This window comes from Heliangelus exortis, chromosome 9 (genome assembly GCF_036169615.1).
Source record: "Heliangelus exortis chromosome 9, bHelExo1.hap1, whole genome shotgun sequence".
Taxonomy (NCBI): Eukaryota; Metazoa; Chordata; class Aves; order Apodiformes; family Trochilidae; genus Heliangelus; species Heliangelus exortis.
Window position 1 is genome coordinate 5214327 of NC_092430.1, and position 12780 is coordinate 5227106.

The window sequence follows — 12780 nt, forward strand, 5'->3', positions numbered from 1 at the left end:
CAGTTGTGAGCAGGGTTCTGTAGTAGCTTTATGGGTTGTTTAAAGCTTAAGGAGGCTTTGTTACAGAATAGAATTTCTACCTCACTGTAATTTACAGAGTGATCTGAGAACTGGTCAAGTTAGACACAATGCACATATTTTCCTTCCAGGAGGGAAATTCTGTAGGAGTTCTACAGGAATTCTGTAGTAGGAATGGACACTTCTGGTCTGGACTGTCATACTGGAAAACTTGGTGAAGCTACTGGGAGCTAGGAATGATCAGGCAGTAGGGAAATGCCAAGGTCAGGTGTCTGCTTACTAACTCTGCCAAGCCTCACTTCCACCTGAAATTCACCTGAAAAAAGATTCTGAAGCCAAGCAAAGTATTTCTGCAAACATATGGTTACTTTGTGTATACACTGCATTGCCAGCAGATCCGTGTTCTGCATTCTGGTTACCTGGCACAATATGGCACAGACCTCTTCTGTCAGAATAGTAATGTAAGTGCATGGAACCATCTGCATTCTTTTCCACTCTAAAAGATGGGGCGTTCATCTCCTGAGGAAAAACAAACAAAACCAAAACTTTGGTATCTTTTGCTGGTGAATTTCATTTATACACAACTATCCCGTGCCCTAAGATTTTGGAGTAATGTTTCAGAACATAGTAGAGCCTGTGACAGCATCTTTTTCCATTATTTATTCACATCTACGAGATGCTGCTCCTTCTGCTGTGAACTCTGGCAAAGTTCACCCATACCTGCTCAGTAATTACTGCTTGAACTTGCCTGGTAAGAAATGGACAGGTAGCTGTGCAATGCATCCAGGTTCTCTATGAACTCATAGAGATTTCCACCCAGTGTCCTCAGCATGTGGTCATAACCTGAGCGTTTACAGAATTCAAAAAAATACTGTCCAAACTCTCTCAGAACCATGTCAGCAGGAACACCTGGCAAAATAAAGATACCTTAGTGAACAAGAAAGTCTTAGAAGTTCTTGCAATATTGGCAGGAGGACCAGGACTGAGTGCAGAAAATCTGCAACACAGGGAGGGCATTCCAAAGAGCACAGGAGACTAAAACCTGGGATGCAGTCTCCAACTTGACTAAGGATGGTTCATTTTTGAGGCCTGGTGACACCTACCTAGTATTTTGCAGGCTTTGTCGATGAGTTGCATTGTAATGTCATCTTTGTAAACCTCAAAAGTCAAGAAAGAATCCTGGACTCCAGCCTGCAATCTGCAAGAGAAGGCAGTATTCTTGTCTCAGCAGTGCTGTAAATGTCACATACTTGAGTGACCCAACTGGTCTTCATTAGGCACACCTTCAAGCCATATATTGCAATGCACCACCTCCCCTAATGGTCTAAGAGTGTTGTTTTATATGGCTGGATGGTGGTGTCCACCTCTCTATTTCTGTTGTTTCACATTACAGTATTACAGTAAAGTGAAGGATTTGGGCACTGTGCTGCAGGGTGCTGAAGCAAGGGAATTCTTAGCTTGGCTTCTGATATATTTAACTATTCAATGTAGACAATATCAAGCAAAAACTTGCTGATTATTTTATTCTGTCTTCAATGGCTGTTGTATGTGGCTAAGTACCATTTATAGATATTTATAACCTCGAAAATCCCATACAGCTCAAAGACAAACCTAGACAAGATGATATATATTTAGCTGCTTTTCTGAAAGTCATGGAATTAAACTGACTTCATATCAAGGATGACATCTTTCCATTTTAATTACTTTTCAGTATTGTCACAGTGAGCCAGCCAAGTTGTCTATAAGAATAAATGTCATTCTTAATTATCTGGTAAGACAAATTAATTGGGACAAATTAGCATCAGAGTGTGAAGTGTTAAAAGGTAAGGAACTCTTGCTTTTTTTCCCTGCTAGTTACTTCTAATAATTACTTGAGATACTCATCAGCTGCCATTTATTTACTAGTGAGAAATTGTAATCCTCTGCTGCTAAATTCCTGAGCACTTACTTGCAACAAAAACATTTATCAGGAACACATTACCTTAATTCTTCCCATGTTTCTTCACCATACTTTTCAATCACCAAAGACTTCAGGCATGTATTTATAAATCCATACTGAAAAAGCAAATACATGTAAACAGACAAGCCAGACAGATTGTCCAGATGCAGCCCGAATGTCACTTTCTTGTGTTTCTCTTTCTTGTAAGATCTCGAGCACAGATCCTATGAGGAGAGGCTGAGGGAGCTGGGGGTGTTCAGCCTGGAGAAGAGGAGGCTCAGGGGAGACCTCATCACTCTCTACAACTCCCTGAAAGGAGGTTGGAGCCAGGGGGGGGTCGGGCTCTTTTCCCAGGCAACTCTCAGCAAGACAAGAGGGCACAAGAGGTCTCAAGTTGTGCCAGGGGAGGTTTAGGTTGGACATTAGAAAGAATTTCTTTCTGGAGAGGGTGATCAGCCATTGGAATGGGCTGCCCAGGGAAGTAGTGGATTCTCCATCCCTGGAGATATTTAAAAAGAGCCTGGATGTGGCACTCAGTGCCATGGGCTGGGAACTGCAGCTGTAGTGGATCAAGGGTTGGACTTGATGATCTCTGAGGTCCCTTCCAACCCAGCCTTGATTCTATGATTCTCTGATAAGTAATAATGTTTGGCAGCCATTATGTCTTTCAGCAAGCAGCACAACCTTTACCTCAGCATTTCGCAAGCCTTCGGCAAAACAGAGCAAGGACACTGGATCCTGTTTTACAGGAAAGAACCCAGAGCGAGCAGGCCAGGGCTCTGCTCTGCCACACAGCAGCCTGGAGCACGTCCCCGGCGCGGCTGGCACCGCAGCCATGCCCCGCGGCACCAGCAGCAGCACCAGGTGAGTTTGGCTTTGCCCCGACTGCCATGTTTCCCGTCTGTACTGACGGAGCTCAGGCTGGAGAGGGTGGGGAGGAGGGGGGATTGTTAAAAGGATAACCGTGAGGAGTAGTGGCACTGCAGCGGCAGCCGAGGATGGGGTGACACCGGAGCAAGGGGTCGCGACCCGCACGGGCACGGCTCGGCTGTGCTCTGGGGCCAGGGGTGAAGGTCAGGAGCTGGCTGGCTGCCTATCCCTCCCCGACAGGAGCTGTCTGTCCCCGGCAGACGCTGTCTGACTCTGACACTGGCCGAGGATGTCTGTCTGTCCCCGGCTGCAGCTGTCTGTCCCCAGCACAGGCTGTCTGCCTGTCTGTCTCCAGCAGGAGCTGTCTGTCAACAACAGGAGCCGTCTGGTTGTCCCGCCCCGCCGCGTTCCTAATCCCCCCCGCCCCGGCAGCAGCCCGCTACGGCACGGGTTGGAGAAGGCTCGGCAGCTCCTGCCTGGCCCCTGCCCGGGCATTCCCCCGCTCCCCGCCGGCCGCTCACCATCCTGCCGCCGCCGTCCCCGGGGCTCCCGCCGCTCTCGCCCCGCTGCCGGCCGGGGGTGCGGTGGCACGGCCTGGCCCGGCCCTGCGCTTCTCACCCGCGGTCTCCGGCGCGGGAACGCGCTGCCGCCGCGCACGGGGATGCCGGGGGGGGGGGGGGGGGCTCGGGGTGTCCGCCCCGCCCGGCCTGTCTGGGCTCGGCAGAAAACGCGAGTTTCCTGCAGGTGCCGGTGTTTCAGGAATCGGGAGTGCTCTTGTGACACGGCATCGCTACCGCCTTTGCAGGTTCCCCGTCCCGGCTCCCTGTTGCTCCTGGAACCTCTGGCGTAGCCAGGTGGGACGTGGCGTGTGGTCAGATCCAGCTGGACGCAGATATGTGCAGCCAGGATCACCGGGACCCAACCTCCCGGGGCCTCCCTGGAGCGAGCATCCAGGAATATGATGAGGGACCGGGGTGTCTGTTTCCTAGACAATTGCAGGAACAGCAATGGTAGAGTCAATAACCACCTTTATCCAAGGATAGGACGTCTTTTAGGGAGCAGCAGCATCTTTTGGCTGGCTGGTGGATGCTGCTGAGCCATGTGTTGCTGCCTTAGCCTGAGGAGCAGGAGGTGAAGCCACCTGCACACAACTGCCCGATGTCCAGGTGGTGTTTGCAGCCCCCCTGTCTGAGAGGAAAGGGCATGGATGTGAGCAGGAATTCAGTGGCTGCTTTCAGATGCAATGAATTAATGAGATCGTGCCCAGCAGAGCTGTCTCATCTCCTCTGTTTATTTTTGGAAGAATTATTTGTACGTCCTTTTTGAGAGTGGATCTTGAGAGGACGTGATGGAGAATTGTGTGGGGAAAAACACTCTTTCCCTGATAAAGACAAGTGGCTGTTCTCTGTCAGCCAAGTACAGTACTGGCAGCTCTGGGGTGGTGAAAGCCCTGTTTCACCCACTTTGTTGGCAGTGTTTGGTGCAGAGCTGCTGCTGGTTTGGCCAGAAGGGTTTTGCTTCTGCTGTGGGGATTCTGAGGCATTGTGCCTGTTGCTCTGTTTCTGACCCCTCAGTGCTCTTCACGGGTGCCACATGTGTTAGATAAGCCCATCAAAACCTGCTGGTAGCCTTGTGCCCTCCCACCAGCCCTGTGCTGTCCTTCCATCACTTCCTCTATACTTTCCTCCCCTTTCCACCCCACAGATATTAGTGACTTGCGTGAGACTGATCGATAAACCAGGTGGATTTTTTTCCTTCAGAAGAGCTGTCTTCTCAGCTAAACACTAGTTGGAGACTGGCTGAGGAGATCTAATGAAAGCCTTAACGCTTGCTGTATTCCCACAGCTGTGCTCGAAAGGGCTAACAGCATAGAAATATATATCCAAGCCCCTCTATTTCCTGGACAATATCAAATATTGATTTAAACATACACCCATCAGACCTAACCTCAGCCAGTGCAACAGGTGCAATTTCTCTTGGTTTGCTTTTCCTGCTGCCTTGGTAAGGGGCATCTGTGCTGGCTGCTGGCAGCTCTGCAAGAGGTGGTGAGGACCCACAGCCCCTGGGGGGCCACTCCCAGCCAGAACTTTATCACAGCCTGCAAAGTAACTAAAAATGATTGGGTTGGGTCTTTTTGACAGCCATTGCCATCCATACAAATGTAACCCACTCTGTGATTACTGATTACAGCATAAATCTGCTGTTGATGTGAAAGCAAATAATCTGACACTAGGACTGACAAACCAGGATGGTAAAGCTAAAGGAAATGTAAGAGGAATAAACACCAAATCATACTGGTTCGCTTATTGCTTTTAAGATATACATTAATAATTTTCAAATGTATAAAACCTGAATCACTGGAGGGATTTGCCAATAAGTATAAATAATTCCATATCCTTTCTCATTGCATACATGACAGCTACATAAATAATCCATTGATTTACAGTTATCCACTATCAAAATGGTTTGGAGATGCAATTCAGATAGGCCATCTGAAATTCAAATTAATGTATAACCTGTGTTCTACATCTCTATTGCACAATGTAATTCATACTGCAATTGAATCTATCATTATTGCTTTAGCCCTTCTTTGGTTATTGAATTGATCCTACTGGTTTTTCAGGTGTGTTTGTCGTTAGGAGAGAAAAGTGGATAAAGAATCTTCAAGTCAGGAAGCTGCTCAGCTTTCACAGTCCATGGCACATGATGTGCCTTCAGCCATCTCTGTCATCTGGAGGTGGATAACAGAAGCCTTCCAAGTAAGAACAGAAAGCAAGAGGAAAAAAAAATTATAATGCACTTCTGGTGTGACTCCTTTTAAGATGTCTTCATTCCTTTGGCACAGTGTAATCAGTGCTTCCTAGAATGCTGGCATCAGCAGCTATTTCTGTGTGTAATTGCCAGTCTTTAATCAAAGACAGAACACCATACATGTTTCTGTTTCTCTGCCCACTCTGTGTGAAATGGAGACAACAGTACCACCCTTGCCAATCTGTTATGTGCTCTGGTGATGGTGCTGGTGGTCCTGGTCCCTTTGGGCATGGAGTAGTCAGTCTGGGTCTCTGCAGGACCCAGTGGCAGCAGGCTGGCAGTGACACAACTTGTCACCTGCTGCAGGGGTAGCAGAGCAGGTGTGCTTGGGTATCTAAGGGAGAGATTGGAGCAGGATGGCCTTAGTTTCAGAGGGTTTCTTCCTTCCCAGAAGACACAGGGTAGAATGGGGCTAAGTTCAGACAGAGCTGTGCAGCAGGGTTCTCCTGGTCTCTGTCCTGTGAGGTTGAGCCGTGTTCTGAGGGCACAGGATGCCTTCAGTAAGTCTGGCTGAAAAGCTTCACCTGTGCACAGCCTGTTCTTCCACCCATCACCAGCCTGGTGGCCAATTGCTGAATATGGGGTCAGCTGCTATCAAGTGCCTCAGTACCTTGCAAATTGCTAAAAGTGATGTGTCTGGGAGCCAAGCAGCAGCCTCAGTGTTGTGCTGCTCAACCTGTAAAGTTCTATGACCTTCCCAGCAGTTTGTGAGCAAGCGTGTCTTATATTTCTTCTGCATTTGTGGCAAAAGATCCATTAATTCAGGAAGGGGGATGCTGTGGCCATGCCAAAAGAGATACTCATCCATACCTGACAAAAATAATTACAGCAAGAGACAGTTTTCCCTGGCCTTTTGTTGTGCTTGTACCCAGCTCATACTAAACAGCATCCTTGAGCTCTAAGTAGTTCAGCAAAATAAATGGGCTATCTGCAGAAACAGTCTGCATTGTTTTTCCCAATTATTTGAGAACTGAGAATATGCAATATAGCAATTTATAACTTCTGGTTACAGCCTTGGAGAATGCAGTCCTAGACTTTTATAGCCTGTGTGTGCAAGGTCATCCTCCTTTTTACTTCTTTTTCTTTCTGCTGTGTGATAGCAACAATGCAAAGCCATATGTTAGTTGCCATGGTGGAGGGGCTGCTCCCATAACCATCTGAGCAGAGCACATTCTAATCATTGCAGTCTGGAGCCCAGAATACCTCAGCAGTAATAAAACCCTTTCTCCAAGTGGTTGCCAGGACTCTGCTCTACTGAAGACCTGGAGGACACAATACTTTTTATAATACTTACTCCAAATGCAGCCTCACATCCGTTGTTCAGGTATCATGTGTTCGCATTTGTCTTGAATTAGCCTGCACGGTGACTTGAAAAGAAAAAGAATCTGTCCTTCTACCAATGGAAACCAAAAAGGAAGTTTTAAATATATGTATTGGTAGGCTTCCAGTACTTCCCAGTACCAAGCCACCAGGACAGCTGATGCGGAGTCGAGAGAATGAGTAAAAATAATCACAGAAAATGTGCTGCCCTGCATAGCTTGGGTGGCTCTAATATTTGAAATACATATATTAAAAACCTCAAACAGTTATATTAGCATTCTTACTAAAGACCCTGGGCAACTTGTCTTATTAATGTAGATTAACTCAACAGCAGTGAAACTGTACTGATTCAGGCTTTACCCCCAAGAAAACTCTCAAGACCCCAGCTCCTCTGGTTAACTCTTAAGCTGAGCTGGAGATGGGAGCCCAGATCCATAGCATTTAAATTGGCTTTGGAAAACTGTTGGGAAAAGTCAAAAGCTCGGGTCTAAAACCTATTCCCAAGTGCTCTTCATCTCATTTACAGGGAGGATATTGAAGGAAGGTAAGATTTGCTCAAAGAGCTGGGTGGCCTTTGGCATTCTTTCCTCTCCCCCATCTCTCCACGTGTTGCTGCCGTGGAATTCTCCCCTCCTGGTGGATGCCTGGCCTGGTGCTCCCATTCCCAGGCACTCATCTGCTCTGGGCTGGGGAAGTCAGGGCTGCATCCATGAAAACAAATGTCATGCAAAGGAGAAACAGGTCCTGTGGGTACATTTGCTGTGTAAAACTTTCTGGCTAAAGTATTTGCATCTCTTGCATCACTACTTGGATTCAAAAGCCAGCATCCTGTATCTTTGTTTTCTAAACAGAAAATAGCTCATTACTTGTATTTTGCCTCAATTGCTCGTTAATGAAATTCTTTCCAGCTTTAGCATCGTTGCAATGAGCTACAGAGAATCATTAATTTCGACTGCCTGGGCCTGGGATACAGCTTCTGCTGTAGCTGGCAGAGAGCATAGTTAGCCAGGAGACTAGAAGAATGTAGTCAAGAATAGTGCAAAACTGGGCAAAAGCCAAGGCTCCTCATGCTATTACATCTGTACTGTGCTCCGAGCCACGTATATTGGACATATTAGCATATGTTTGGTTGCTTTCTTGGGGCTTGTTCCTTTGGAAAAGTAACTACAAACTTTGAGGTGCTTGAGTCAAAAGGAGGAATAATGTGACAACAGCTGGACTGTTAAACAAGGCTGTATCTGAGGGCTCTGGGGTCTATTTCTCTCCCATCCCATCCACTTCCTTCCTCTGTGCTTTGGAGAGAGGACCTTTAGGTGCTATTTGCATCACCTGCCCACTACTAAGTAATTCATGCAACTCCAAAGGGACAGTTCAAAAATCAAAGCAATTTTTCAGCATGTCCCCAATAATGTCAAACAAATAATGACAAGCAAATGTTGGCACTGGCTTTATTTGGGTTTAATATTGTGAGAAATTGCTGCTTTACTTTTGCTAATTATAATCCAGCTAATCTCCATTATGGCATATTAAGCATCTGGGAAATTTGTTCTTAAGAGGTGAACTTGGCTTTCCTGGGGCTGTGTGTCTTAACACACTGGTGGTTGGTTTTCTTTTGTCATTTCTGCCCCAGCCTCCATCACATCCAGCCTTGTTTTCTTTTCACATCAAACAGCTCTTTCTTCTAGTGAGCTTTTACTTTGGCTACCCTTCCCCACTGCACCATCTACCACAGATGCCCTCCTTGTGCTTTAAATGTTAAAAAAAAAATTAAAAAATGAAAAATTACTCCCCTGAGTAATTTTTTTTTGCAATAGTATTATATAGCATACTTAGTCTTTTTATATCATTATTAACATCTGGCTTTCTTCTTCTGAACTAGATCTGTGAGCGATATCCTGCTTGGTATTTTTGACTGCAAAATACTTGGATCCCCTCTGAGCAAGGGTGAAGTTTAACATCCTTTTTTTTGTTGATAGGGATAAACAGTTCTCCATCTTTAGGAGAGGCACAAGCCCAGCATGGTCTCAAGTTTACAGAGGGGTACAGCTCCCGTGGTGGCCAAGAAGAACCAGACCTGAGCTTTGACAGCGATGCACTTTGGGAAAAGGAGGAGGTATACAAAAAATTCCCTTGCTTAAGCACTGTAAGTAATGTTTGGGAGTGGTAAACAGGGAGTAGTAAACTCTCCTGGAAAATCCAGGTGGAAATCCGTACTACAGGAGAGCTCCAAAGGGCAGAGAGAAAGATGGCTCCTCCAATGGGGTAGGGTTTAAATGGAGCATCAAGGTGTCAGGGGGAGGTGGTGGGAGCAGAAACTCAGATACAGACAAGCTGATAGCAAGCTGTGAGAGGCAGATGAAGGTAGCCTTGTGTTTTCTGTGCCTCCACCTACAGCTGTAATCTCCTTTTTGATCTCTCCCTTTCGAAACTGTAGGTGTTGGTGATGATCTAAGCAGCACCTGACTCGCCAGCCACTTGTCCCGGGAGGAGGGCAGCTTCGTGGCGTGATGGGGGAGTGGTTGTCACCCTGGCAGATCCTGCTGGAGGATTAGCCCAAGATATCCATCATTTTTCCTTTCACACTTCAAACTTCTCCTCGCATCAAATCAGTGATGAAGAGACTTGAAAGGCACAGAGCTGAAGTGCTGCATTACCAGGAAAACCAAAAGACTGATCCTTCTCATGCATTTTCTGATGTTTATTGTGGATTCTGTCTTCCTTGTGTGTCTCTATATAATGAATCTATGTTGTAATGCAGGAAGGTCATTCTCCCTCCCCCCAAAAAACCAAAATCAGAACAATATAGCCAAACCAGCTACTATTAGATGTATGAAAAGATTCATGCCAAAGTTTTAAATTGTTGGTCTGACTTCTGCTGTGTCTGGTTGTACTAACCCTCAGGGAAAAAAAATGTATTTTTGTAAACTAGGAACTGTAAAAAGAACAATAATAATTTCTCACTAGCCCAGGCTAGCTGCTGAAAATGCACTGCACCTTTCTGGTTTGTTAAAAATGTGCTGTGGCCAGCCAATAGCTCTTGTGGTTTAATTTGGGGACGACAGCAGCTTTCGTTCTGGGTTTGGATTCGTGCTTGGTTTTGCACTGATATAAATACAAGATATGATCCATCTGAGATTTTGAGAGTTTTAATATTAAATGTGGAGTTACATATATTTAAGACCTCTAGCAATTCCCCTTGAGTAATTTTTTTCCTCTGAAAATTCGTTTTGCCAAACACGGTATTTTCCAGTTTGCACATCCCAGTCTTTCGCAGAATGGGGACAGGAACTAGGATGAGACACAGCTGTGGAATTCATCCATGATGTGCATATGCACCTGTGAACCAGGAGCAACAGTGCAGAGGTGCAGTGATGACTTTGGCTGCATGAAATAATAGATTAAAACGATTTTGTTAATTAGCTTTAAAATGTTACTTTATTTCTGCTTGATGGGCCTGTACACTATATAAAGCAAACATCAGGTGCCAGGGTGTGCTGTGCCACCTCTTCAAAGCCTCATGGAAGTGATACTTGAAATGCAGGTGAATGAATGGTGGTGTCTGCATCTTCCTAAGGAAAACCAGAAAAGCAGCGTGACATGCAATGGGCAAAGGGGAGATGATCCAGCACATAACTCCAGAGCTTTTGGCCATCAGGCCTGTACTCTGGTCCTTGTTTTGTTAGGTGAAATAAACAAGTGCAATGTCAAACTGGAGAGATGGAAGCTTCTAACTGAGCAGAACCACCAAGCAGGTAACTGGGAGGAGGCTAGCTCCAACTTGTCCAGCTCTTCTGTCCCAATAGCTTGCCTGATGGTGTAATACATAAAAAGCAGCAGTAATCCTGCTGTCCAGTAACATGTCTAGGCTAGTTAATGTCATCTTCACTACAGAAATGCAGGAAGGAACAGAGCACAGGTAAAGCCAACCCAGATCTTTCCAAGGCTTGGCTACTGAGCTGAGAGACACTGAGTTAGGTCGGCTCCACTGCTTACTGGCCTCCCTTTGGCTGCTTCTAAACCAACAGCTTCGTTCTCATTTTGCCCTGTGGCAACATCCAGCTACCAAAAATTGCAACACGGGTTTACCTATGGAACCTGCTGCTGCTTCTGGGACAACACCTCTTCTCTTGCCTCACCTCTAAGAATGGGCATGAAAGAGAAGGTACCATTGTCTGCTTCCACACCTAAGCTTCAGAGAACTGTTAATTGGGTAAGAAATATTAGTCTACCTTTTGAGGCTCTTTTTCTAACATGGAGTAACATCTGCAGCTATATGTCTTGGTCCCCATGCTTTGGAGATGGAGATGGGAATGGCAATGGAACATACTGGTGCCAAAAGAGCACCTGGCCCTGAGCACCAAGGTCATTGCTGTCATGCAGGCTGTCTGGGCTTTGGGCTCTTCTGACAAGTACTGCTGATGGCATAACTGCCTGAAAACCTGCTCCATGTTCAGGATTGTTCCTAGGAACCCTGCATCTTCCTGTGCATTGCAAGTATTTCCTTGCACCATGCTTAAGCAAAGGGAAAATGAGGCAGAGATCTCTGAGCAGCCATCCAGCACCAGAGTGCTCGGTGGTCAGAGTAATTTTGAAGAATCTTTCAAATTCATGCATGCCCCCAAAATATGATTAAAACCCATGGTTACTCAACACCTTTTGATTCACAGGACTATGACTGCTGAGCACCAGGAAAGTAATAGATCTTACTGGGTAACCTGTGTGTCTGGACACATAATCCTGCAAGCCAAGTCATTCTCACAGGCTTGGGAAGTCCTTGAATGACAATTTCTGCCATTGCCACAGGTCCTTATTAAAACACAGAGTAAAATCATGGAATCATAGAATGGTTCTGGTTAGAATGGACCTTAATGATCATCTAGTTCCAACTCCCCTGCATGGGTAGGGACACTTCCCACTAGATCAGGCTGCTCAAAGCCTCATCAACCTGGCCTTGAACACTTTCAAGGAGAGGCATCTTCTGCATTCCACCCATTGCATAATTCCAAGGAGAAAACACTGAGTAGAAGCCCTACTTCAATGGTTAACTTACTGCCTACCTAAATTTAACATCTTTTTTCCTTATGGCTGCAGAAATGAGACCTTGGGTGAAGCTCCTGTCAGCGGTGAGTCTGATCAAGCAGTGCCTGCATCTGTCAGCCAGCTTGGCACCACCTCGCCACATGCTGCAGCTGAGCTCCAATGGATTTCAAATGCAAGTAGGCCTGAAAGGCATATTAATTTTTAATTAAATGTGTAAGTTTCAGGTTTAGAACATAGTGTCAGTAATATGTGTGTCACTATGAATGAAGAGGTAGGTCTCAAGCTATGTATTGTTAGTAAAGAAACTAAAAATCTCTACTGAAAATAAATCTATATACACATATTCTTGTGTGTGTATATATGTAAGTATATTCTAAAAGACATCTGGGACAAGTAACACCTTTGCAGCAATGGGAACATCCTGCCTTGCTCCAACTTGTGTTCAGCTTCATAGAACTTGATGTCTGGAGCAGCTGCACACAGGAGGAGGAAGTCACAGACGGTGCAAAGAGCTTTTATCAGAAGGGAAAAATCCTAAAAATAGTGTCATAAGCTAATTCTGACACACGTGGAAAAAGCTTGGCAGAGCTGCATAGAGGATTGGTTAGTATTGTGTAGATTTCTATGCAGGCTGGCTTGGATTATCTTTTTTGATGATGAATATCTAGGAAACAGAGGAGAAGTGGAAGAGAACATGAAAAGAGAGAAGTTTTTTAAGAGATATGACTAGAAAATGAATTTTCCATATGGAAAGAGTTGCATCTGTTTAGCCCTCTTCAGAA

At 45.6% G+C, this 12780-nt stretch overlaps 1 protein-coding gene across 1 annotated transcript in view; it reads right to left on the reverse strand.

The window, feature by feature from the left end:
* The window catches only part of LOC139799637 (guanylate cyclase soluble subunit beta-2-like), a 38205-nt gene that overhangs the window by 15439 nt on the left and 9986 nt on the right, over nt 1-12780 (reverse strand). Inside the window, exons 5-8 of the mRNA XM_071751770.1 lie at nt 2000-2073; nt 1122-1216; nt 767-927; nt 438-537 (exon numbers count right to left, since the gene is read on the reverse strand). Coding sequence (XP_071607871.1) covers nt 438-537; nt 767-927; nt 1122-1216; nt 2000-2073 — 430 coding nt within the window. The remainder of the gene's footprint in view (nt 1-437; nt 538-766; nt 928-1121; nt 1217-1999; nt 2074-12780) is intronic.